At 35.9% G+C, this 24,938-nt stretch overlaps 1 protein-coding gene across 2 annotated transcripts; it reads right to left on the bottom strand.

Moving 5' to 3' along the window:
- Positions 1-4,267: 4,267 nt before the first annotated feature.
- On the bottom strand, positions 4,268-20,868 carry LOC103712497 (Transport protein particle (TRAPP) component). Of its 2 annotated transcripts, XM_089927454.1 has the most exons (9): positions 20,693-20,830; positions 18,799-18,847; positions 17,479-17,567; positions 16,394-16,457; positions 14,486-14,563; positions 9,403-9,479; positions 9,238-9,304; positions 9,031-9,138; positions 4,268-4,725 (listed from the first exon to the last, which is right to left on the bottom strand). In XM_089927454.1, exons 2-9 carry the CDS (start codon positions 18,799-18,801, stop codon positions 4,696-4,698), a joined length of 516 nt encoding a protein of 171 aa, XP_089783580.1. In that variant the 5' UTR covers positions 18,802-18,847; positions 20,693-20,830; the 3' UTR covers positions 4,268-4,695. The 2 variants fall into 2 exon arrangements, with proteins under 2 accessions (XP_089783580.1, XP_008797255.1); XM_008799033.5 differs by lacking the exon at positions 18,799-18,847 and having other exon boundaries at positions 20,693-20,868.
- Positions 20,869-24,938: the final 4,070 nt, after the last annotated feature.

Raw genomic sequence — 24,938 nt, 5'->3', positions numbered from 1 at the left:
TTGCGAAAATCAGGTTTGTGTTTAGAACCAAACATGTATTCATTGGACTCGATTGTTCAGCATCGATCCATCTTTAGGTCTGAGCTGGGTTTGGTCTATGGTGAATGAAGTAAACCTACATGCCTTCGGATGATGATGAGTGTGCTTATGGTTAATATGGCACCATCAGAATCTTCATGACAAAGATTGGCTGTTTATGTTCTGTAAGTTACTTCAAATATACTGTGGCAATTTGGGGTGGTGGTTTCATGTTTCACTTGAAGCTAACGCTAAACCAAGACATCTCACCTACTTGAAGTGACCGAGCTACGCGGACTAGCCAATAGCTTTGTGTCTTGTTTAGGTTTTTTTTCAGAGGTGGAGTGAAGGTTATCTCCGCTGCAGAAAGTTGCCACTTTGGACTTCATATGGGTATAAAATCAAATCAACTAGATCACACATAATTGACTCTTATGACACTATTGACATAGGAGGAAGGAAACGTGAGAGGGGCAAAAACTGAATGTTATAATGAAAATGAAAATTTGGGTTTTAACTTATACTTTGTGCACTCCAATGCATATATATGTGCTAGAAAATTAGATAGCAATGAGATCAAAGCCAGACCCTTTAAACGGATTAGCGAGGCTCATGTGATAAACTAATGGATTACATGGAAAGTACTCATCAAGAATTAGCCAAGCCATCTTAATCGTAATGGACTATCAAGTACACACACGACGAATGTCTAGATGAGGAAATAAATTGAAACTTATATTTAGTTATAGCTTAAGAAATCATCAACATTACTAGTATATGGTTGGCCATCGTCGTAAATTGTTGCTGAATCACCATAATATTGAGTTCTGAGCTTGTGTCTTCTATCTATTTTCCATGCCAACATGCATTGGTGAAAAAGTAAAGAGCAAAAGGAGGAAGGAAGAGATGTTCTCACTAATACTGTAAGATGAACAACTGAATGACACGGTCCCAGAAGTTACTATAGGAATTGGCATGTTGGCACCTCAAACTCTCTCATGCTTCTATTCTTTCTACACCATCACCAACCAGAGACAAGGATCCACCATATGGAGTTACTATTTGATTTCTACCCTAAAAAAAAGAGAAAAAGACTCCATCTCTTAACCAATTCCGATAACATATAAAGATGGTCGTTCTCTTTTACTCTTATTAAGAAATCTTGAAAGTGGATGCCATTCTACCAGCAAAATTCAAAAGGTGGATGCTTTTTGGATTTGATCGCAAGCACCGTATAGTAGGGAGCAAGTTAAAAGGTGTGGAGAAAGTGTGGGTAGGACCCTGGGGAAAAGTGTGTCACCAAGACCAAGGTCTTTCTTTGGGTAAGATGCAAAATTGAGTAGTTGTTGCTTGTGTTTAGTTAGGAATAAGAAAAATAGATGCTTATAAAATAGTTATTTCACAAATTATTTTTGTTTGGATATAATTTTTGAAATAACTCAAGGTTAAAGATATTCTTGTCCACCCCAAAAAAAAAAGAAAGAAAGAAAAAGTGCATGAATAGATAAAAGGTTTGCGCCAGTAGTATCTTATGACGTCCTTGTTATAGCATGGTTTTACTTGGGATAAGTAGGTTTTACTGAAGCAACTATTCCCTTCTTATGTCAGTTTCTTAAAATCTATTTGACAGGCATGAAAACTTATTCCAAAAGTCTTATTCCTGCTTGATTATTGAACAAAATGCTACTTTTTGTTAATTGAGTTTGGAATATGAATGACTATGATGGCCTTTAATCTTCTTTGTTTTTGTATTAAGTTTTTTTTTGGGAAACGGAGTGTGCTCCGGTTGTGTATTTCAAGAATAAATTGGATCCATCCGACTGCACTATATTTATGGTATTTTATTCATTTTATAGGATAAATAAAAAAAATGTACAATCTCAGCGAATTATTTCACTAAATCAAATGTAAAAAAAAAGGCTTGTTTACATAATCATTCATGCATCTATATAGGAGACTTGTGTCATGCTGAATCTAGCTCCAGGGAAAGCCATTTGCACCCTGTGACTCACAAGTGGAAGTCATCATCCCTAAGAAGGTTAACCCACCCTTTTCAAAATAATGAACACGGATCATCCTCAGAGACAAGACACCAGCTTTAACACCCATAAAGGAGACACGGATGCCATCCAAGTGTCCCCAACAACGTCCCAATCTAACTTGTCCCCTACTACACCCCACCTAGGAAAATTTAGCCAAAGCACAATGACCGGAAGCAACATATCAACTAATTAACAAAGTAGTTGGTCTTAGGAGGAGGCTGGAAGATACACGTTTTAATTTGAAAATGAGGGAGGGTTGGTGAAGACAAATTTGATTTGGTAAATGGAGGAGGACTTGTGAATGTGAAGAGTTTAACAAGAGCATTTGCCTAAATTATGTTGCTCGTCCCTTTCAAATGGATAGTTAAACCAACTCCCCTTGTTGACAATAGTCACTGGTTTACTTTTTCAATAGAGAATTTAACCAAAATATACACCCACTTTTAATTTGCAAATTCAGCATCTTTTTTTCAAAAAAATTTAGAAAGTTTTTAGATTGGGATAAAGATGTCCTCGAACTTTCCAACTTATTTTTTTTTTCAAAAGAATTAGATATATATTCCATGCCAAACAACTCGCACAAGTTTCTAATACCATATTCACATGTTTTGAACAGTACTTACACAAATTTGTGCAAATTTTGTTCAAGACTAGTGCAGTAATTGCCTAAGACTTGTGTAAGCTCGGTGTTGTATCAAATATAAGTTAAAAAGTAAGGGTATTTTTGTCCCAGTGTTAAACGAAAAAACAATATTGAATTAGCATATTTAAAAATGGTATAGTTTTCCTGCAAAATAATATGCAGGCAAATACAACAAATTTCTGAAACTTCAAAGGTGATGCCTTCAACCCATTCATCTGTCCAAGTTCAATTCTCTCTCTCTCTCTCTCTCTCTCTCTCTCACACACACACACACACACACACACACACACACACAAAAAAAAAAATAGCCTTGCTTATACTCGATCTACCATCATTAACACATGATTTTTGCAGTTCTTTTTGTATTTTCTCAAAGAAAACTTTTGCGGTTTTGTATGGTTGATTTCACTAGATTTATTTACTGAATCTTAAATTTTGTTGCTTCATATTTTCATATTCTTTTGATTGCTTCCTATCATTGGCCTTGCCTTGAGTTTGATAATTAATAAAAGAGAATACAAGACGTTCTCATATTTAGGAGTTCATCTTTGTTCAGGACTCCATAATGACGCCACTCAGTTAATCAAGTCCAGTCAGCATATTGACACACCAAGTGGACTGTTGTGGTTTGTAATGGATTAATGGACCAAATTCTGCTTAACACTTTTTAATTTAAGTATCTCCTGCTGATGGAAGGTGGTGAAAATTGTTGGCAATGATAGATGGAGGTAAAGATCATTGGTAACGGTAGATGATGGACAGTACTAGAGATCGAAGGTAGTGGCAAATGATGGTCGAAATTGACGATAATGGTGGGGATTGCTGAGGTGGTGAACAGTAATGGTGGATCGTTAACAATAGCAAGCAGCAACAAGGATGGCCAATAATGGTGCGAGATAATGACCGGCAAGAAAGAAGAGAATCATGAAAGATTCTCTTTCTTCTCTCTTAAAACTTTTATTTTTCCTTCCTATGTTTATTTCATATATGTCGTATGTTCACGTCCCACTCCCGCTGTCTTCTACCCTAGTCTGAGATGATATGGCGATGGATGATTTGGGTCTAGAAAGAAAGCCATTCTTACAAAACGTGAAAAATGAAATAGCCACTTCTGCAAAATGTTCATATTTGAACTGACGTCAGAATACTAGGGCTTTAAAGTAGGGCTTCAAATCATCCAGGACGATCATTGATGAACACGCACTGAAGTTGTATTAATGGTGGGTCACAATGGCACTAGGCCTTTCAGACCGCATGCATCCCTTTGTATCATTGATTTTTCAGTACATGAAGCCAACGGTGCATTCCTGAATTGACACCATCCCAGGGCAAAATACAAGCATTGCTGCGATGTAGGGTTTTCACTGAGGACGTGCTTGGTTGGGAGGCAGTAAAACCTGAGACAGACACTTCCGTTCTGAAGTATACTTTTTGTTCTCAGATTTTCGTTCCCCAATCCCAAAGGTTCGAAACAAATCCAACATCTACTTTCCCCTTTCAAGCTTGCGAGGTTTCAACAATGCAAGCACACATACATGCAAGAGAGAGAGAGAGAGAGAGAGAGTAGCACATAAGTGAATGTGATAGAATTAGTCCAAATGTGAATGTGATACAATCCAACCATGCATCAAGCAGATCCAATCTCATCCGGTAACAGAAACAAGCAGCCACAGGCAGAACTGTTAAAACAACTAGCTACATTTAAGTATGAGATTAAATAAGAATTTAAGCTGCTCCCTCTGAAAAGCAAGGTAAAACGCTGTGCTTTAAGTCTGCAGCTTTTCTAGCACTAGAATGCGCAGACTGGATATAGAAACTCCAGCGTGGTTAATGCATAAAAGTATCTGGAAAGACTTGTGGCAAATATCCGCAATCCAAGTGAGATTTAGAAGTCATCAGATAAAAAATCAAAATTATCAGCTAGAGATGTCATCGGCACTGGTCACTGCCTGATACCGTCGAGTGCAGCGGTTGCAAATATCTGTCAGAACTTCAGCCAAGTCTTGCTTCCCTTTGGAGTACCTGAAATACCGGAAACTTAATTATGCTTCTGTTAGCTGGACTCCATATAATTTCATACTATCATTACCCAGTCTGTTGATTCACATGTTCAGACTTGAGGTCATTTTAGTTCACAATTTCTTTACAAGTGAATCAGGTTTCCCTGAGGCACTGCCTGGAAATCCAATTTTGATATTTGATGCATTTTGTGCACGACCATACCCCCATTACTATCCTGGTCCCCATGGATATGAGTTTAGATATTCCCATCTCAACCATACATCAAGTGAACTCACTAAACAGCAATTTCAGATTTAAAAACTGAAATTAAAGGCTAATAAACTAGGAACAAAATAAATCCCAGCAACCAGAAGCTTCAAAAAACCCAATAGACATCAAAAAGCACCTGCAGTCACATGTGACAGCATCAAAGCGCGTGTTGCCTCCAGATTTTCCTTGTGACCAAAGCGCAACTCTTAACTGTATCCTGATGTGCATCCAAACCCTAAGCCTAATCCCAAGTTAATCACATGACTTCGTGGACAAGGTGGATTTTTCTCCCTCCTTTTGGTCCCTATGTCATGAATATAGTGGCTAATAAGAGAGAATCTACATATAAATCTTCTGGGAAGTGTTAATGACACTCTTTTGGAACCCGAACTCTGTGGGAGACATCAAACTCAGAAGAGTTTTGACCCTAGTGACATTTGCTTGAAAACGTTTGGTGGATGTTCTGGTCTGAAAGAAATGCATGGGCACTGCCAAATATAATGACATCGTTATCGAATAAGAATTTAAGAAAATCCCTAAATTTTAAGCTGGATATTAAGTTGTTGAAGAAGGCTAGGCTAATACGGGGTCTCAGAGGCTACATCCTTGCTTCTGTCCTTATATGGGAAATCATCATTTTTCACGTAATTCTGTATCTCTTATTTTGTTCTGAGAGTCTCAGTATGTTCATTTTGCCAAAACCTATGCCTTCTGAGTTCAGCAGTTCTAGACTAACTGAGATCTCTTCGTTCGGTAAGTTCCTGCAGACCCCTCCAGTGTATCACATTTTAGATAATTAAACTAGAGAGTGATGAGCTCCCATATCTACTAAAGAAAGAAGTTTAGATTCTAAAAAAGAATAACTTCAAAATTATTTTTAATGCATAATGAAGGTTGCCTTTCGACTAAGTGTGTTCTATTTGTTAACTGTATCCTGATGTGCATCCAAACCCTAAGCCTGGTCCCAAGTTAATTCCATGACTTCGTGAGCAAGGTGGACTTTTGTCCCTCTTTTGGTCCCTACGGCATGAATATAGTGGCTAATAAGAGAGAAAATCTACATATAAATCTACCGGGAAGTGTTAATGACACTCTTTTGGAACCTGAACTCTGCAGGAGACATCAAAGAGTTTTGACCCTTGTTAAACTCTTTTGGGAAGTGTTAATTTGCTTGAAAGCGTTTGGTGGATGTCTTGTCTGAAAGAAATGCATGGGCATTGCCAAAATATAATGACATCATTATTGAATAAGAATTTAAGAAAATCGCTAAATTTTAGGCTGGATATTAAGTTGTTGAAGAAAGCTAGGCTAATACGGGGACTCAGAGGCTACATCCTTCCTTCTGTCCTTATATAGGAAATCATCATTTTTCATGTAATTCTGTATTTCTTATTTTGTTCTGAGAGTCTCGGTATGTTCATTTTGCCAAAACCTATGCCTTCTGAGTTCAGCAGTCTGCTTCTAGTCAACTGAGATCTCTTCATTCAGTAAGTTCCTGCAGACCCCTCCAGTGTATCACATTTTAGATATTTAAACTTACGAGTGATGAGCTCCCATATCTACTAAAGAAGAAGTTTAGATTCTAAAACAGAATAACTTCAAAATTATTTTTAATGCATAATGAAGACTGCCTTCCTACTAAGTTTGTTCTATTTGTTAGAATGTTTTATTTAAAAGGAACGGCTTTAGGTATGTTCTCCCCAATTAATACTGTAACTATGTTTTTATTATGTATTTACTGATTTATTTTAGTAAGAGAAATTGGCATGACCAATGTTCAGGATGAGAACCCCTGGGGCTAAAATCACACAGGAAAATTGGGAAAACAAATAAAAGGTAAGATTGCAGGAAGAGCAGGGTGTCGGAAAAAGACAGAATTGATGTCAGAAAGTTATAAATTGATAGATGGAGGACAACAGTTTGCTCTAGGAGGCTGTCTAAGGTTCTGAGGATTAGGGTCTTGTTTGAGTTCATGACATTAGAGTGACAGGAACAAGGATTTGCCATGTTAACAAACTAATCCACTAGTTTTTTTCAGAAAAGTTTGAGAAAAGCAAGAGAAGTTTCAACATGGAAGTAGAACTACAAGATCTAGTGGGAAATGTATTATAACCTAGGAGTACCACATAGTTAAAGGAAAATTATTAGATTAGTATGATATTAATGAAGTTTTCTAACAAAATAAAAGAAAGTGGGAGTTAGGGAAGAAGGAACAAGAGGAAAAGGAGGAAAAAGAAGAATAATATGAAGGAACCTTTTATCGTATCCTTTTTCTAATTTTATATTTATATGAAACTCCAAAATTAAATTCTATAAAAGCTCACTGCTTGTTTCTATACCCTTGGGGCCATCAGTTCATATACCAGTGTTTCCCCAACGGACATGACACCAAATGGATAAAGGTAAAATGGGATCGTTAAATCCTTAACTAGTCATTTTGAATGGCTTGATAATGTCCTGAGCCAAATAAAAGCTCCTCTGGACCGTTGGCCCCCTTGGTTTCTCACCAGGAAATTAGACTGCATAGAACATTCCTTTATAGCTGATTTGCCGCTGAAAAAAAATACAGACAACAAATCAGAAGTTAGGACTTCAATAGGACATAAAATTAGCATAGTGTGCAGTCACGGTATCAAGGCCAGCATCAAGTTCCTAAACCCTAGGTTGTTCATCATATTCCCACAACTTATATAAAGCAAGGTCCTTGTGGAGATATCTGTCATCAGATGTTAAACATATCTCGCATGATTACTTAATGAGAAATGAGAAGGGAAACTGAACATGATAGAAGGGAGTAAAAGAAGTGAGGAATTACATGTGGAAGTCGGACTCGTTACTAAACCAAACTACTAAATCTAGTTCACAAATCTCAAGAAACACCTTTTCAACTGACTCTCTATCTCTCTGTGTGTCTCTCTCTCTCGCCCTGCTAGAGTGATCATAGTGGTACATGCTTCCCCTCATATGCATTGCACATGACAAGATCTTGCAGAGTTGCATTCAATCTATGGAAGTGCTGGTCAGCTTGGCACGAAACAGCACAGCATTGTACGTACCATGCCAGTGCCTTATCAGCAACAGGTGCTGGTACTAGACTAGCTATAGTCAACATGTTCCCATGCCAATGTGTCGCAAAAATACCAAGCACTAGCACAGAAGGGCACAGCATGGCATGGCACATACAATGCCAGTGCTAGGACAACAAGATACTTCAGTCTTTGATCTCATTTAGTCTACAAGCAGGAAAACAGAACAACAAGGTCAACCTAAAATGCCAGGCTTCAAGTCAACGGACCTCAAAGCTCTTTCTGACTTCTATCCTATACCTAGATAAAAAGGGTCATATTTGATTAGAAAACCTAAATCCTTAATTGAAATAGAACTATATCCAATAGCAGCTTCCAAGACCGGTCTATCAATCTCCAGGTATATCATGATCATATTAGGTCTGTCAATTTTGGAAACACAATATGTATTTATAGTATGCACACCTTTGTTCCTCTTCCATCACATTTGAAATAAAGATGCAACAAAACTTTATGAAGTGACAAATCTTACTGATTACAAGTGGCAGCGAAGATAATTTTCAGAAGCATTTAGTCAAAACGGTTAATTGTACACTACTCATCCATTTAGAGATGTTAGTGACTGGCTTTCCTTTCTTTGAGTAATACATTTTATATTAACTTTGGGTAAGTTAAAATTGCCAATACCCATTCCAAGCTGAGATACAGAAAGTAGATTGATCTCAGGTAGAGATATGGAAGTAGGGCAAATTATGGAATTAAACTTTTATCTAACCAAGCCAACATGCATAAAGATTGGTTGACTTCTGGTTAGGTTTTTACTATTCATGAAAAGCTGAGCATGATAGATACTGCTTCATACAGCTTACAAATTTGATACTCTTAAAATTCTATGATTTCTAAAACATAAGCCTTCAGATTGACACAGTCATCTTATCATCAAATAAGCATGCAAAGGATAATGATTATCAAAAAATTGATCTATTATAATCCAACAAAACAATTACAACTATAGCTAGATGTAACTAACCTCTTCAGCAAACTTTATTAAAATTGTCGTCCGTGGTCGGTGTTGACCCTCTACAGGTACAAAATGTGCTGTCACTACAGCAGGGAAACCTGCACCATCTAAGACACCCTTCTCAAGAAACAAAAGTTTATTAAGTTTTGGCCAATTACTACTAATACTTGTAACAAAAAGCCAATGAAATACAGCTAAATCATATCCCATTCTCACCTTTACAATTCCAGCAACAAATGCCCCACAGTTGAAGGTCCCCATGTCTTTCGGTATGGATATAAATCTGCAAAACAGTAGAAAACCTAGTTTCTTTTTCCCACCAGAATGCAACAAGTAGTGAATGCCATGTATGCTAATATAACAAAATGAACAAAAGAATACCGGTTAACCAGAAGTTCCTTTTCACTGATCATGTACTCATCTTCATGTTCAGTTCCTTTCTCAAGTGAGTCAGCCACCTGATAAGATAATAAATTAAGGATAGATTATGCAAACAGACATGTGCAGCAAGGAACTGTTCTGGAAGCCCAAACAAAATCAATTAATATTGAGCGAAAACTACAGTTGACTGCATGTGCGGTGAACACTCGTAATAAATGTGGGTGTTCTAGTGTTTAGATTTAACATCGACATTTTTGGTTCCTTGCTGGCTGGCTCTCTCTCTCTCTCTCTCTCTCTCTCTCTCTCTCTCTCTCTCCTCTCTCTGTGAGCAAGGCTAGACAAGTCGTTTAGATGGTAATTACAAATATGCATATCAGAAATGACTGGTTATGAAACTTGCACTTATGACCAACACATGAATTAATTTCGTTATGAACGATCTAAGCAAAGAAAAAGAGATTTTCATGAACTATCATAGCTTGGAGCATATATCACAACCTGAAGTGACTATGAAGGCAATCTGCTAGGGTTGTTATATATCTGAAATGAATGTCAGATATGGAGAAATAGAGATGAAGGTAAATCTAGGTGAGCTCATGCTACATGCAAAGCCTTGAGATGGGAAGTCTCAATACACAATTTTTTTTTTTTTTTTTTTTTTTTGGGGCGGGGGGGGGGGGGGGGGGGGGGGGGGTGGGCGGGTGTAAACAAATGTATAGATTAAACTCGTTATAACTGTAATAAGCAAGCCTTACAGATTCAACTTCATGGATCGAATTGCCATCAATCAAGTGTTCTACGACTGACACTCAACTTGGCATCAATCTTCTACATAACAGTATCAAAATTTTGGTCATGATAACCATTACACTCTACTTGGCACCTAGCAGCTAGGAATGCCTATCATGTTAGTTAAATAACTTAAGCTCATGTGACTCGAGAGCAATCCTCCGAGAACCCTAGTTGGGAGAGCATGAGAAAATAGGCATACTTGAATAAAAGAAAAAATGGTCTTGAATACTCCTTATGCTCAAGTTGTACTTTAATACTCAAAAAATTTTCAAATAATCAGGTCGAACAAGTTTTCTAAGTTCTAAGAAAGTTCATACCCTTGTTATATATACTACAACTGGAAGCAAGAATTTCAATTTTAGTATAGCAGCTAATAAGCTCAAGGTTTTAGATACCATGCAATAGGGCCATCTCAATTTTGTTGTAGAACAAGATGCCCCTTGTACCAACTCTTGTGACGATGGATTTCCCATCCCATCCCAGTCCATTTCCTAACTCATCCCATCCAAACACTTGGAATGGAACCTTGTCTCGACACTCGGGATGGTGGGACACCCCCTCATTCACCAGTATTTAGAATTTTGCTCAAGTTCGCTGAATTCGAGTCAAACCTGGCTAAAAGCTTGAATTAATAATTTGCTGCGATAGTTTTAAAAATAATAATACAAGACTATAATATATAATCTATGACGTATATTTGTAATAATTATATATTTTTATTATATTTACCTAATTCAAACCCTTTCCTAAAATATCATGATTCCTTTCTTTTCTTCTCTCTCTCCTCTCTTCTTCCCCCTACTATCCTCTCCTTTGCTCATCCCTGCTGGTTATGACCATGGTACGCTATACTCCATGCCCAATAAATCATAATGGCACAGGATTTGGCCACTTGGAACTAGAATATGGCCCCAATTCCTACCACCCTGCTACCCTACTCCCACTCCGCACCTAGAGCTACTAACGAGCTAGCACAAAATCTGGCTTTTATGTCAATAAAGGATGATCCTAGGGCTGGGCCTACTCAAATTTTGGATTTGTCTGACTGCACCTATCTCTTTGATGGGATCCCAAATTATCTCTTTCTTCTTTTCTCCACTAACACTACCCGCCCACCCCCAACCACCCATCTGAGAAAGAAAAAAAAATTGTCTTTGGGCCTTGATGTAGCGTAGGTGGGTTCGCAGCTTAGCATTAGATGAGTCCTTATTTTTAGAAACTAATTTTGGCTTTTTTTCCTTTTCTCAGATCTAATAACTATAAATTCTCAGAGCTGTGATTTAATCTGAGTATCTGCTTCAGCAAGATTATATCTATTCTTGAGGTATTTCAATGATATGCATCTTTTGATTGTGTTAGATGCAGCCACCAAGCTCATTATTAGCTTGGAAGGCCTAAAAGGGATCAGAATATGAAATGCTTTGTTCTATTTTCTCAATTTTTAAGGATATTTAAATCAGTTAATTAAATTGAAATTACATCTTTTAGGGTTATAAAATGAAGCCAATGAAACAGTTACAAAGAAATTTGTATAGAGATACTGATTTTTTTTCCAATCTCTTCTTCCTTTTTCTTTAATTTTGGTCGATCTTCTTTGACCCAAGTTGGTTTATTGCCTCCAGGAATGATTTTGAGCAAGGTATAAAAAAAATGAAATCTAAAATTTATCTTCAGATCTAGGTTTTCTACAAGAGGTCTAATCAAGGACATTACCACATAATTGAGTATTATAGCAGCAGGATCCAAATAGATGGTAGCATCTAGATTACAACATGTGGAGAAGGCAACATGAGGTGGAATTTTGGTGAGACGAGCAGCATAATCGACAAATGGATGCTAGAACCAATTATATTTAGAGCATGCTTCAAAAGATTCTCATAACTTTGAGGGTGAAGAAACCAAAATGTGACAACGGACCTGCCAAAGAGACAGAGACAGAAGGCCTCAAACATTGAAGATTCAGGATTGAACATCAACCAGTGATATCGACCATACTATGAAATCAAAATCAAAGATCTACCAGTCAGCAACCTCATAACCAAACTTTCATTTGGTTTTTCATTCAATGAGCATTGGTATTTCATAGACATTTAAGGTAATATAGTCCTTACATCAGTCCAGCCTATCCAAACTTCAGTCATCAAGATACATTTGAGACATGGATTATAGCCAATATTTTATTACGAATGATTCCAAAAAATTCCAACTAGTTGTCCAATCATGAAGGATCCAATCATTGAAAATGACAAATGGACCATATATCACAAGATCACATCATTGATTTGCATGCAATGGTCATGATAAAGAACCTGTTTTCCAAGTTGTTCGATCGTGATCTGAAAGTTACAAAATCAGCTGCGACAATGATCAATGGATTCAGGGCCAATAAACAAGATGCACTAGAGTTGTCATCTAACAATCTACTGGCAAGGAAGGAGGTTTTCTTCGTTGGTGAAAACCCATCAAGTATTGAATATTTTTATAGTAGATTAGGCATTTTCCTACCATCTAGGAAATATTAGGGATGAGATTCAATCAATAAGAGCATCAGATGTAAGGCAACATTAGCAACTAAGGCTAGACTAACATGTGACCTTGGATTTAGATATTAAATTTGATCTTTTCCCTATTTTTGTTATTTAATTGAAGCCATGTATTTTTGAAGCCATAATTTGAGATAATGGTATATTATGTTAAGGCACTTCACTCTTTTTGATTTTTTGAACAAGAAGTGCAATATTGTACTTAACTGCCCAATTCAATCGGTATCAACCACAAATCGGGACAATTCATGGTCTCGATATAGGATTCTACCAGAACTGGTGTGAGCTAGTCCTTACCGGGTTGAGCTACTCGGTTCTGACCAATTTAGCCTAGTAAGGGCCCCATACCAACTTGGGACCTCAATAATTTAGGGAGAAAAGGATCCAACACCCTTTTCTCCCTCCATTTCAAGTAAGAGAGGATAGAGAGAGGAGAAGAAAGGGGGGGGGGGGTGGGGGTGGAGAGTGCAAGGGTGAGCTGTTCCTCTGATCTAGGTATTTTCTCTTCTATTTTCTTTTTTCTATTACATCCCATAAATGGGTAGGAGTGAAAAAATGCAGGGTATCACAAGATCTTTTCCATTCAAAACTAAATAAAGGAAGCTTAAAAACATTTAAAACAAAAAAATTAAAAATATATTTTTATGTATCAATATAGTTAGGTAGAGTACCCATATTGTACCGTACCGGTCTCCTACCGATATGGACTTTGGTATCGAGAATGTAAACCTTGGTCTTGAATACACCAAACTAGTAGCAAGACTAAAGCTATCATGCCCTAAAAGGCTAAAATGCAATAAAGCCAATAAATGCTTTTCCCCTATATTTCATTAGTTTAAATTTAGGATTAATGATCATGACCAATTGAGTAAAATCAATGGCCTAGATTAAGTGTAGGTCTTTTAGGGTTATAAGAAAAGGGCATCCAGTAAAATAGTCATAAAGAAAATTGAACTAAAAATTTGGGTTTTTTTCCTTTTCTTCTTTCAGTTACGTTTTCTTCATTTTGCTCTTTTTAATTTGGTCAATCTTTGATCGAGGGCTGACTTGATGCATCTAGGACACAATTCTGTTCCTTCACTGATTCTTAGGGATGCAAATGGGCCACACTAGAGTCAAGGGTGATCAAAATTCTGAATGGGACTGACCTAAAAACCCAACATGAATGACATAAAATTCAACCAACAGACCAGCCCATTTGCAGCCCCAAAAATCTTCATCAAAACATTTTACAAAAAGACATTTTCTTTTGCACATGTAGCTTTCTATTAGGAGATTTGGTCGAGAACATGACTATATTGGGTAGGTTTGGCCAGATTTAGGTTGCCTGATTTGGCTAGGCATAGCCTAGGGTGACCTAGCTTAAGCCCCATCCTTTTATCAGTCCTAACAATAAGAGATAGAAAATCACTTAGTTACTCCGGTGAAAAAAATATAAATTTAATTTCTTTTGCCTTATATCTTCGCTAAAAATATTTAAAAATTAGTATGCTGTAAGCATCATCAGATATCCTCAATAATTGCAAACACTTATTGTAGTTTCGGGAACATGAATAAAATTGGACTAAACACATCTATTTAATTTTTTTGTTAACCAAAAGTGAATCTGCTGATGTCAAAGTGCCAGGAGAATATTCAATGGTTGAAAAACTACAGCGATATAGAACTTCGAAATTAAAAAAGGAAAAAAGGGATTGCTTTAAGTATATAGCATAACCAACAAGCGATGGCTACAGAGATAGTGCTACCTTTCCAAAGAGCACCTTCCACACGGTGCTATGCACAAATGACAAAATCCCAAGTAGCCGTGTCTCCCTTCTGTTTCCCTGTACCATGTGATTAAACATGTCACCATTGACAAAATTATTAGCAATTTATCTCAGGAAATAATTTAAATATGCAGTTCCATGACATAAACATTGAAAGAATGGTTAATCACATTTGATAGACACCAAAAAAGGAACAAATGGAAGTAATAGGATTTTATGGTTGGGCTAGGCATGAGCCGAAGATTTATACTCGAAGGACTTCAAAAATTTATGAGGACTCACAACCTCATATATGGAGGTTCAATATGCTACTTACAGAACATTCGTATTTACACAACAAACACAATGGTAAGAAACTTAAAAGGTATGCATACTTTGAGACTTCATGAAGAAATTCCAGCATGCTCAATAAATGACAATAGAATAGAGGAAAGAAATAAGATGATAATGAAAAATAAATAAATTGCCAATCAATTTCTCTACTTTCACCAAATAGAGAAGAATCATGATGCTTATAGTTCTTACACTGTCATGAGATATAGGTGTAGGTGAACTGAGCTCAATAGCCCACATCATCAACTAGAGAAGAAGCATATTTCTCGTAGTTATACAGTTTAGTTATTTTGGTTGCAGGTGATGAGGTTTGTTTATTTACTTTAGGCTCTTTACCCTTGGAAAGAGAAAGTATCCATTACTCTTTAGCGAAGCCACCAAAAGTAGAATTTTTTGGTTCCGTTGGATTTGCAAATGAATGCTGGGCCGGGCCACCTCAAATGGCATGAGCCTCATGCAGGGAGACCCGCACGTACGGTTTTCAAGGGGATCCACTTGTCATGATTTGGGGCCTTTGTATTGGTATCTTACAAGTAAACATAAAAAAAAAAAAGCATAGCTGAATCTTATCAACTTATTTGTGGTGGGGTCAAGGCTAAGGAGGGTGGCAAATGACAGATTTTTAGCGAGGAGTTTAAAGGGGATCTATTAGGTTTCGTCCTGCTTGGACCTTACAAGAGGCTATTAAAGTACCACAAGATAGAAAAAGACCCTTATAGGGATTTAGGATCTTTGTAAATGTTATGAAAACTTGGTTAAGGATTTCTATACAAGTGTTCCCAAATGATTTGAGGTGGTAGAACACCAAACAACATCTCATGCACATATTCATTCATGCAGAAGCAATGGTCTGAAGCTCATTATTCAAAGTTCAATACAATCACCTAATAATTATACAATACATTCAACTTTATAGAAACTCTTAGCAAAAGATGACCACTAACTTCCCCCTCTTCCAGAGAATCCAAACAAATGCTCATACTGCCCACATATTTTAGGTTTAGTTGCCTGATGGGATTTTGTAAAGTTCACAGGTACAAGTTATTTCATCAGGAGATCCAACATATATCTATTGTCTTATCACTTCATGAGGTGACCCTAAAGTCTCCCTGCCGCTATTATGCAGTACTTTTCATGTTCTTCAATTGAAGAGAGGTCACTTCCTAAGCACACTCAATAACATTGCTCTAGATTTACAGTATGCTGCAATATGCAACACGAAAAATCACATACTAATGGCTTTAAACAAACCCATAACTTGTATAAATTGTAAGAGCTCAGTAGATTACAATAAAAGAAAGGGACAGTCATTAAAATGACTAATGAACAATCAATCCTAAACATCAAAAGTGGAATAGCAGTTGCTGCCAATGGAGTTAATAAAGCTTTGCATGTCAAGTAAATACTTCTCCGGGTTAACTTTATAATTTCTCAACCATTTTTCATTGTGAGTATGCAGTTCAGACTTTGTATATCCTATGTACTTTACAGTGGCATTCTACTTGCAAACCTACAAATGGGCAGAATACATATGGGAAAACACAAGTTCTGCACCTTCTCTCTATGGCAAAGCAGTTCAAGAACTCTGGCTCCAACAGCATAGCCTGCATCCTCTAGCCTGCACCATTTTCATAAAGATAATATTTTAACAAAATAAGACTGAGATATACAGTCAATGTTTTCTCAGAAACTTAGTTTAATGTAAACAGTAGTACATAACCATCAAGCCTTAGTTGGGATATGTAAACAAGTATAACTTGGAATTAATTGAATAAGCAACCTATAACTAAGATGGCCAGGATATAGTCAGCATTTCATTTAGCAGAAAAGAACATTAAGCGATGATTTAACACTCCTGTAACGAATGTCCACGCTTTCAGGATGAGTTCAAGAAGGCAACTTCCATTTCTTATACCATAACTTAAGGAACAATAGTTGAAACATAGCAGTATTGCAGTGAATTAAGACCATAAGCAATAGCTCAGTTAATATAATTAGATATATCATAGCCTGCAGATATATACTTCTGATATAATAAATAGATACATGCAGATTAATTGCACATGATTCATCCTCTGATATCAACAACATCAATAGAGATTCTTCTACGATACTTAGTCCATTAATCCACTTAATAAAGAATGCCTAAGAAAAATCAGCACAGAACCCATCATTAACCAAGAATACTTGGCTGACATGTAAGTACTTGTATAACGTCTCATTTTCATCAACTGATCCAAGCCAGATTAATCTTTCCTGTCCACTAGAAGCGAAATATGGAGCAACACACTCCAGTCTAAAAGGACAAACTTAAATCTTACAATCAAACCACAGTAGAATGTCCTGTGTCATGCCACAGTCTTAGGGGAATATCACCGGCAAGTAAAAAAATTGTGCACATGTGAATATTGAGACAAAGACAATAAAAATGAAAGCAGTAAGGAGACAAATCAGAAGATATGATCAGCATAATTTAGTTACATTCCTTACTACATTAACCACGTTAATAGGACACTGCCAAGTGGAATAAATTGATCTTTTGTTAATTAATTGTTCAAAAGTGGGTGACTCTAGTAAAGCATATACACAGAGAAGTGGATTATGAGAAAGTACTAAGTGGTAATTTTATCAAGCATCACCTTCGCTCCAATTCTGCAATATTATCAACTCGAGTTTGATTGTACTGCACCAATTCCGAAAACAAGAATGCAAATGCACTTAAGCTGACCTGCAACAAGCACATTTGGCATGAAGTTATCACAAAATTATGTCAAGTAAAGAATACAAATGAATATGTCAATGCCCTTAATTTAAAATATAACCATAAAGAAATGTTGTGGACATGATAATTTCAAGAATTTAAACCCTCCACATTTGGAACCTCCAAGAGTTAATTTGCTTAAATGGTTCTGCTTGTTTTCTTTATGTTGATTATTTGGAAGACAAAAAGATACAAGGAGTGACCTATATCTAGCGAGTGTGAAACCTTAAAATTTCAGTTTAGCAAGATTTGATGTGCATGAACAGATCAAATGCTCAGATTACTCAACCAACCCAAAAATAGTCAAAGTGAGTACTCTGAAATCCTCGATAAAAATCTATTGAGCTTGTGCATTATATAAGTTATAGACAAACTTTGGTGAAAAAATCATCTTATATTTTTTTTAACTTTACACTAAAGAGAAAATGCAGAGACTCTTCTTTTTGTTTTTAATTTGAGAGAGAGAATGGGGGAGAAGAGAAAGTTGAATTATGATCCTATCAGCAGAGATTCAGCCCAAGTCGAAGCAAAAATCTGTACAATCAAAAAGATGTAGAAGATCTAAAATACCAAAAAAACAAAATCAGCCGTTTCAGAGGTTTCTTACCTATTAAGGACTTTAGGAACCAAAGTACAATAAATAAATATAATGAGAAAGAATTTTAAAAGAAAAAAAAAAAGAACAAGAAGGTTTCTCTGCAATGACTAGACATAAGAAAGATAATAAAAAAGAAAATCAATGATAAATGAGGGTTTGATGTTTAAACATTCCTAGCTTAGATGATTTAGAACTGCATGGCTGTTTGAGTAACCATTTTTGACAACCTTGACTTGGACCCAAAACCTATCGCTTCATAGAGTTGGTGCAGGACTATTGACAGTTTTCTCCACTTATTAGGACTTCCTCAAGCATGTAACCATCACATTTATTGTAAATAAAAAATAAATAAAATCCCCAATTTTATCCTGATTTGATGAAAGAAAACATTTTTTACTATTTTTTATTGAGTCTTACCCATGCAACATTTGAGCAATATCTCATTCGTTATTTTATTTCTTAAATTTTGAAAATTCAATATCCGAAAAATATTAACTTCTTTTTCAACTTTTCACTTGGGAAAATAATAGTATATTCCAAATTTGTCACTATGTGTGCAAAAGATGATCAAGAGTACCAACTTTTGACAATCAAACCCACCATTCTAGCCCCCGAGCAAGTCCTTAAGCCTTCAATAATTCAAATCACCCTGCAGATGGTTATCATAGAATCATGAATTTAGATTGTATCATTCTATACGAGGTATAGTTAATGAGTTGTGTCAAGGTGCCGCTGAATTATTATAATCTTTAGCTACGAGCTATAATATCTTTTCTTTTGGGGTAAGATGAGATATATATATTTTTTAAGCATATAATGTCTACATAACCTTAGTATGCATTTGAAGAAATTTTTCCTTCAAATTTTGAGATTCGGATGTATTATAAGATATAGAACAAGTAAATGACCATGAATCTCATAAATATGATGGTAAGAAGATATTTTTGTCTTTTCGTCCTTCTTAGGTACAATTTGTTCCCTAAAACTAGTATGTTCATGAGCTGGTTGAAAAGTGCAGAAACTTATGCCCTTGTTGTAGTGAAAAGTTTGCTTCTAATTTGCTCCTAGAATATAATACACAGGCAAGCAACAAGCATAAAACGTGATTTTACTTACGCATCTCTATTCTCTTCATTATGAGGTACCGATTTTATTTGAGCAACAAATCATGCAATCCTGCACCTTGATGTATCAGTTACATTTATATCCAAGAAATATTGAGGTTGAATGATAGCCAACAAGTTGACATGCCCATATGTGTATGCATATCCATCCAGAGAAAGGAGTACTCCAATAGGCATACAAATGCATGCATACAAAAAAAAAATTGTGAATATGCCCATTTGTGTGGGAGATGTCATTTAAGATGGGAGTTGAACTTCCTGAACAATGTTGCTATATGAGAAGGTTTTTATTACGTTAATGATGATGTTATACAACAAGTAATACATACATAAATACATAGATAGGGAGAAAGAAAGAATAGAAGAAAAAAAAAGAAAAAAAAAAGCACAATAGATGATGCTAAAAGCTTACTATATGTTTCTATAGAGCTAGTGCTGCAATGCACATACAACATCTAAATAGTTAGAGGATAGTAAACCATTCAGTGCATAGAAGCAACAGGGTTTTCCACATTCTTTCCAACATGATGTAGAGGACAGGGAACTGCTCAATGAAGAGCAAACAATTCGACATAGATTATGTATTGAAAAATAAAGAGCTTTAATTCCATGAAACATCAAGTCTACAAGATATACGAAAATTTCTCATTTCTCATGTCCTACCGCTTCGCTGCAGCCTATTGATGTAGTAGTGTCAGAAAACGTGTTTCTAAGATGCCAAGAGCGGGGAGGGGGGAAAGGACAAGAAAAAGAGGGTGTGCATCATCCATGTTATCCATTTTGGATGTTTATGCACATCAACTCTTCCATTGACAAGTTTTATGTCTCATAAAACTGTTTCAGCTCGAACACTGGCATTTTTTATGTCACGAATTAATTAGCAAAAGGGGAAAAAAATCAAACATTTTTTTTTCTGACGCAATCGCAATCATTATCCATTCATCTTGACTAACTATACTACTGAATCAGAGACCCTAAAGCACAACACCATATTCTCTCCCTCCCTCGTAAATCCGGAAAGTGTTGTTACCAATTAAACAAACTTTCAGATACCGTACATCCTCAAATCAGTAACGAATCCGAGCTGAAATTCCCAAGAAAAACAAAACGTTGGCTGCTCCCCAGATCTAAACGATCCCAGAAGTTGAACATCAAAAAAAACAAAAATAATCATAACCTAGTGCTCTGCACATCTGCCTCAAAAGATAAAAAGGAGAGCCCCTGCTCAAGATCACCACCAAGAAAAAGAAAGTTCATCCAAATAAGGGAGGAAATGGGCTTTAACGCATGGAGATATTTTCACCGGCTCCCATCGAGATCTTGGAAGCCTCGCATAAGAAGTATTCTTGGAGAGAGAGTGGTAGAAGTACCTCTTGCCTGCCCCTGCTCAGGGGTTTATCGAGGACGTTGGCGTACTGCTTGATCTTGCCTGCCCCGATCATGGCTCCTGACCTCCTCCCTCTCTTCTGTTTGCAGGAGAATCAATGGAGGTGAGGATCCAAGCGAAGTTCTTGCCAAGCACACACACAGAGAGAGAGAGAGAGAGAGACTTTTGAAGTGATTGGATCGGACCGTGTCTGTGATGGGTCAGGCCGGGGTTGACTCGAGGCCGAACTGAAAGTGTTGGGCTTTGGGCCCAATAGAATTCAATTCAACCGGACTCAACCCAATTACGTCGACGTTTGATTCTTGAAGCTAACCTGGGCCTTCTAGCAATTCGAAAGCCACATGTCATCATCATCCCCATACCAGTTAGGAGCTTGGATATGATCTATGAGGATGAGAAGCATCTAAGAAAATTAACTATTAATCCATACAATAGAGAGAGTATAAGAAAGAGGCAATCAAGCTTAGCCTCTAACCAAAAACAATTTAATCCATACATATCTCTATTAATAAATTACCTATAATTGATAAGTTTAAAATACCTTCAATATATTATATATTGATATATATTTTATTATCTCTTCTTTGTATTTTTAAATTTTATTTTTATTTTTATTTTTGTGTAACCCGTGAGTTTATAGTTCCTCACTCGATCCACCTCCATCCACTTTGCTTTATGAGGATTTTGTCCCTTCAGGCCGATGCGCAATCACTCTCGGTCAAATTAACATCATCTCGATTATTCATTTGCACTGGTTTGGTTGTGACATTGATTGATTCGGTTTTGATTCCATAAATTGAGTGTAAATTGGGATGGGATTGGTGTTGGTTTACTCTTTAATTTAAACTACCTTGATGTTCACTTCTATATTAATTTATTACCTATATTCATTTATGCAATTTTTTGTTGATTTATTGATTTTTAGGTAAGCTGAGCCGAACCAACTCAATTCTGATTAATTTGTTTAGAATTGGTTGGTTATGACATTGATTTGTTTAGATTAGTTCCACTAACTAAGTACAAATTGGGATTTGGTTTGCTGTTGCTTAATCATAGACTTGAACCAATCCAAACTTATGTGCATGCCGATCTATTTAATTAATTGTAAACTAAATTTGACTCGTGTGACCTATTATTAAATGGATCAGGCACATCCATCAAAAATAGAATAATTAACTTATTTTGAAATCAAAAGTAACAAGAGAATATATGATCAAATTCATTAAATTACTATCTAACAAAGATCTATTTTTTCTTGGGATGATCTAAATATTATTAGCTAAAAGACTAAATTTTAAGAGAGAAAATAAATATTTTGCTCATGTTTGTTATAAGTATATAAATATAATTAAAATATTGTATTTTATATGTAACATTACTATTAAAAATATTATATACAATTTTTATTGCCAATAGATAATCAGCAATGAAAACTATTTTGTTGTATGAGAAAGAAAACATGACAAAAACCTGTTCACCACTAAATAGTCCATGGTTTGCAATAAAATAATATATATCACCAATAACCTTACATTCAGTGACAATATAATTATTGTCAATAGAAAATAGTTGGCAATGAGAAGTATCCTATAGCCAAAAATAAAATATGTTACCAACTAAACTATTTCATTGCCAAAAGATTTATAATAATTATTTATAAAAACTATTTCATTGTAAATTATACTGGATAGTTGTTCATCATTTGAGATGAAACTATATACGTCCCAGTAAATGTATACTTGGCAATGAAATATTAGCATTGTTAAAAATCAAAATCAATTCAAATGAAAAGTATTTTATAACAAAAAATAAAGGACATTATCAAAGAAAATTCATATATAATTAGCAAAACAATTTCATTATCAAAGAAAATTCATATATAATTAGCAAAATAAATTATTTCACCACAAAAATTATGCGACAAAAATTTATAATGAAAATTTATTCATTGACAAATAGTCAATATTTTGCAACAAAATATTATAAATAACCAATAAATACATATTTGGTTATAAACTATTATCGTCTTCAAACATTAAAATTTACCAATAATATAAGATATTAGCGAGGAAACTATTTCATCACCAAAATATTCCCAGATATTTTTTTTTATCTGTAAATATGTATTTGGTGAGGATTGTAAATTCATTGCCAAAATTAATAAACTAGTGACAATAATATATGGTAGCTAAATATTTCAATATTAGCCATGACAATTTGTTTTGCTGGAAAAAATCTTAAATTGTCATCCAAAAAAATTCCACCTTAAAGTGGGTGCGAGTATTTGGTGCTATACTTTTGGTAACAAACTTTAACAATAAAATATTACTCAGGAGATATTTCACGATTAATGATATATTATATTGACAAATGTTATTTATTAGTAATAAACTATATTTCTTAATTAAATACTTTGTATCTAATTGACTATTTTGTTGTAGTAGTGTAATTCTCAAACCTACTCTCTCCCTACACTATAAAAGAATTTATCTTTTTCGATGCTTTATATTGCATATACCGATGCTCATAAGCATTGGAAAAATGTCGACAATGTCAGAGTAGAAAATTTTTTTTGCCTACTCTCAAAATTCTTGTTGGCAAACCACCACTGCAAGCAATCATTTATTTTAAGATAACAAGGCATGTGAAAGAAGGAAAAGATAGGCGCGCGCGCGCACATGAAGAAGAGGAGGAGGAGGAGAACAAGTGAGAAGAAGGGAGAGGAGGGAGGAGGAGAAAAATATCTCAGGCAGAGAGAGAGCTCGAATATCGGAGGTTGAGATCAATCAGTCAGTCGGCGCCGAAGAGGAAGGAGGAGGAGAAAGATACCATGATCGGAAGTTGGGGTTGGTCGGTCGGCGTCGGAGAGGAGAAAATAGGGCTAGGGCTAGTCAGCACCGAAGAGGAGAAAATGGGGCTAGTCAACAATCAGAAATTGGGGTCGGTCGGTCGGCATCGGAGAGGATGAAAAGGGGGCTGGGGCAAAATGAGGATTGGAAGGTCGAGCGCTGGGGTTTTGTTTGGTCGAAGAGTTAGCCAACGACGATGCTTATAAGCATCGTCTTAGGCTAGCTGACACTGGCGACACTTAAAAGTGTCGTCCTAGGCCCAACTTCCTACCTTCGACGATGCCTGAAAGCGTCATTTTAGATGGGGGCCTCTGACGACGCTTTCAAGCGTCGTTTGCTCTTTCATGCTTGCCGACACTACTTTAAAGCGTTAGCAAATTTTAGCGTCGGAGCCAAAATTACCGATGCCTCTACCTAACATCAGCAGGCATAAGTTGGCTTTGTCCGACTTTGCTGTAGTGCTATATCTCTCTCGGACGAAAATGCCACTTTTTTGGATTCGAATCCAAAACCTATGCAGTGAATGCCCCAAGGAGGATTCGCCATTCTCTTTATTAGTGCTGAGCATGTCTAGTGCATATAAAGGAAAGGATAAATGGCGTTGAACGTATAAAAGGAAGCAACAACGGCTTTGATGTTTCCCAGAATAAGCACACCCACTTGTAATTAGTACAATACTCCTGTTTCTCTCCCTCAAGTTAAATTAATTATGATGTATAACGTTAGTGTAATATGATTACGTAAAAGGTTTGCCGAGGTGCAAAGCACTGGGGTTATATCTTATATCAAGTGATTTATTAGAAACTATCTAATGTTGAATCTAATAATTTTAGTTATAAGAGTATATGACGAGGACACCCTCCCAGTAAGAGGTCGCTTTTGTGAGGGCTTATAATCTCCTTGTTTACTCTAATACTACTAATGAGGGCATAGCAAATGACTCAAAGCAATTATTTATCAATTTTGGATGTGCTACTACATCATATTATTTTCTGATTTTAATCCTTTTTTTTATGTCTTGTGCCATGAAATTTCATGAAAGGGTAATGAAACTAAAATTTTGAACTTTGAACATAGTTTTCTTGATTAACATTTCTCCCCTTGGATGGCACTCCTTTTCTGTTTTGATTTTTTTAAAACCTTCTCTTATTTGAAACACGAACCATTTAAGAACTCTGGAACTCAAAAACTCAAAATATTAAAGATAATAAAAGCTTGATTAATTTCGACATTGAAAACCTGCAGTGCACGTAAATCACGCTATCTATTTCCACAATTAATCCAGACTCTCTTAAGAAATCACCAGTCATGGTTAATAATATTCTCCATACATACAACCTTTCCCAACTTAGCCTTTATAAAGAGCTATGCAACCATCCA

Source organism: Phoenix dactylifera, chromosome 15 (genome assembly GCF_051530095.1).
Source record: "Phoenix dactylifera cultivar Ajwa chromosome 15, Ajwa_hap1_PhDact_Kaust_v1.1, whole genome shotgun sequence".
Lineage (NCBI taxonomy): Eukaryota > Viridiplantae > Streptophyta > Magnoliopsida > Arecales > Arecaceae > Phoenix > Phoenix dactylifera.
The sequence above is the reverse complement of the archived record's forward strand: the minus strand, read 5'-3'. Positions and strand labels throughout refer to the sequence as shown.